This window comes from Anopheles darlingi, chromosome 2, assembly GCF_943734745.1.
Source record: "Anopheles darlingi chromosome 2, idAnoDarlMG_H_01, whole genome shotgun sequence".
NCBI classification, from domain to species: domain Eukaryota; kingdom Metazoa; phylum Arthropoda; class Insecta; order Diptera; family Culicidae; genus Anopheles; species Anopheles darlingi.
In genome coordinates, this window is record NC_064874.1 from 90,336,902 (window position 1) to 90,339,401 (window position 2,500).

General features: G+C 50.4%; 2 protein-coding genes across 2 annotated transcripts in view; one reads left to right on the top strand and one right to left on the bottom strand.

Moving 5' to 3' along the window:
• Positions 1-1,401, bottom strand: part of LOC125952087 (DNA polymerase delta subunit 3) — a 1,820-nt gene extending 419 nt beyond the window's left edge. Inside the window, exons 1-3 of the mRNA XM_049681357.1 lie at positions 1,254-1,401; positions 1,033-1,188; positions 1-967 (exon numbers count right to left, since the gene is read on the bottom strand). The exon at positions 1-967 is cut by the window's left edge and continues 30 nt beyond it. Coding sequence (XP_049537314.1) covers positions 1-967; positions 1,033-1,188; positions 1,254-1,322 — 1,192 coding nt within the window. The 5' untranslated portion in view covers positions 1,323-1,401. The remainder of the gene's footprint in view (positions 968-1,032; positions 1,189-1,253) is intronic.
• A 64-nt stretch (positions 1,402-1,465) lies between these two features.
• LOC125952093 (uncharacterized) overlaps positions 1,466-2,500 on the top strand; it is a 1,454-nt gene continuing 419 nt past the window's right edge. Inside the window, exons 1-2 of the mRNA XM_049681365.1 lie at positions 1,466-1,592; positions 1,655-2,500. The exon at positions 1,655-2,500 is cut by the window's right edge and continues 419 nt beyond it. Of these exons, the coding sequence (XP_049537322.1) occupies positions 1,532-1,592; positions 1,655-2,500 (907 nt within the window). The 5' untranslated portion in view covers positions 1,466-1,531. The remainder of the gene's footprint in view (positions 1,593-1,654) is intronic.

The window sequence follows — 2,500 nt, forward strand, 5'->3', positions numbered from 1 at the left end:
TCGTAACCAGCTTTTTAACCTTTCCTTTGTGGTTTTGGTTGACACTGTTGGAATCGTTTTCGATCGGCTTCTCGGGCGAAATTGTGTTGGCCTCCATGGGTTCAGGTTCTGATTCAGGTTCCTGCTCAAATTTGATCACACGTTCCTCCTCACGGCGTTCTTCCGTCGGTTTTGCTTCATCATCACTGGAAGAATCGCAAATTGCGTAAATGCGTGATTTCTTCGACGGATTCGCCGCCGTTTTACGCTGCAGCAAGGGTTTGCCGGTGCGTCTCTTCTTTGCATCGCGTTTCTCCTCCTGCGGTGTGTTCGGAATCTCTTCCTCTTCTCTAGCGTCCTCCCGTTCCTTTTTGATGGCCACCTCGTCCTCCTCATCTTCATCGATCGTTCTTTTGCGGGATTTTTCTGACTTCTTCTGTTCTTCTTGTGCCTTCTTGATTGACTGTGGGTTGCTAGGTGATTCCGGTTCGGGCTTAACGACCGGTTTCGAGGCGGCCGTTTGGCTCGGTTTCGAAGAGAAAAACGAGGAAATAGAACTCTTCCCATTGACCTGTTTTTTAGTATCCTTTTTCGGAGAAGCCTTCTTCGGGGACGATTTAGTCGTGGGAGTTTGTGGTTCCGGTTTAATCGTAGGCACTACTGGCGTCGGTGGAGGAGATGACGGCTTTTCCTCTTTCGCTAATGTCTGCGATTTTGCTTGTTTGTTGGCTATCACACCGAACAGTCCATTCGTTTTGGAAGGTTTCTGTTCCTGTTTCACCGCAGCAACTGCTGGTTGTGCGGCTGACATTGATCGCTTCGCTAATTCCCGCTTCTCTGTTTCCAGGCGCAGTTTAATGACTGCGAAATCGCGGTCCGACGAAACGTTTAGCGGCCTCACGTCAGAGGCCGCTTCCACCGAGTACAGCATCTTCGAGCAACCAGCATACTTGCTAGTAATCTTTCCAGCTCTTTTCTCGTTGGCCAGCTAAAAGAACAAGGGAAGCAGAGAATAAAAGGCAAGTTTCAGAAACGACCGCTCGCGGTACTCACGGTCATGAACACATTCCCATTTTTGTCCTTTCCGCGAATCAGAAATTCTCGCGTCAGCTTCACACTCTCCTTCTGGTCGTCGATCCACTTTTGTAGAACTTCCACCGACTGCTGAGAGTCGATATTCCACAGGTTACTGATCTTCCGCACGGATACCTGAGCGAAAAAAAAAAAGAAGAAGCCCATTAACCGTCGCCGGACACCCCAGGAAAATCCCTTACTTTCTCGTTGGCATCAAAGACGAGATGGCCAATCTCGCGATGGTAGGTTTTCAGTGTCGCAGAATCCATTCCAGAGAAGACCACTAGAATCCTCGAAGAATCCTTTTTCACGCTAAGAACGGCACAACAATCCACAAAAAGGCGCAATTTTTCACACGCACACACACCCTGTCAACGCGGTTTGTTTTTGTGAAACACAGGGTGGTTCATGGCCAGTTGAGCCATGTATAGCTTTTTTCAATCGAACAGCACGTGGAAAAACAAAAAGTTTGCGGAAAATGTCGGCAAAAATAAGTGAAATTGTGGCGCTTGATGCAGGCGAAGGCAATCCGGTGATTGGTGAGTAAACCCTAGAGATGATAGAGCTCATTGTAAATCTGTTGTTTGGTCTGTTTTTGCAGTTCGAGGTCATGTTCCACAACCGACCAACGAGTGCCACGCAGTGCGTGCGAAAGATCTGGCGAAAGAAGGAGCGGAGATGATTTTGGTGGGCTGCAATTCGAATCTGTACCGCGGCTACGTACAGCCGGAATCTCGGGTGGCCGTGGAACAGCAGCAGCACACGTATATTGCGCTGCACAATCGGGTTACGGGCAAAATGCGCATGGTAGAAGTGGAGAGCTGCCCGCAGCTGACCAACGTTTGCCACGATGAACGGCCAACGACGGAGCAAACGTTCGATGTGGACAACGTGCGCAAATTACTGCAGAAATATAACACTAAAACGAGTCAGCGGTTGCATCGGCGCATACAGCGAGAGAAGGTCGACTTTAGCGTGATGGAGGACCGCCTTCAGCAGACGATGAGCGAATGCGCTCCGACGCCGGTGGCCGCTTCGAGTGAGACTGCTCAACAGCCTGCCGAAACGCTCGTGCAGGACGAAATTCGTGTGAAGATGAATCCACAGTCGCGATCATTGCGAGACCTCTTTGTGGCCGAAGACTTGATCGGATCACGTTTGCTGAAAAGTTTGGACGAGACGGCCAAGCGGGTGGTGCAAACGCCACCCGATGAGCTCGCGATGGCAAGCGTGTATCTGGAGAATCGCGTCAAAGCGGTCATGCAATCGAAGGAACCCACTTCCGAGTCGAACCTTCGCACGGTCAAGATTTGTCTCTACATGGACGTGCTCGTACGGCTTCTTACGAAACAAAAGAATCGAAAGCCGGTGAAGGTCGGTAACCGGTCGGACAGCATGTCCCCTTTCACGCCACTGTTCGATGCACCTATTCGCCGGGAGTTTATGC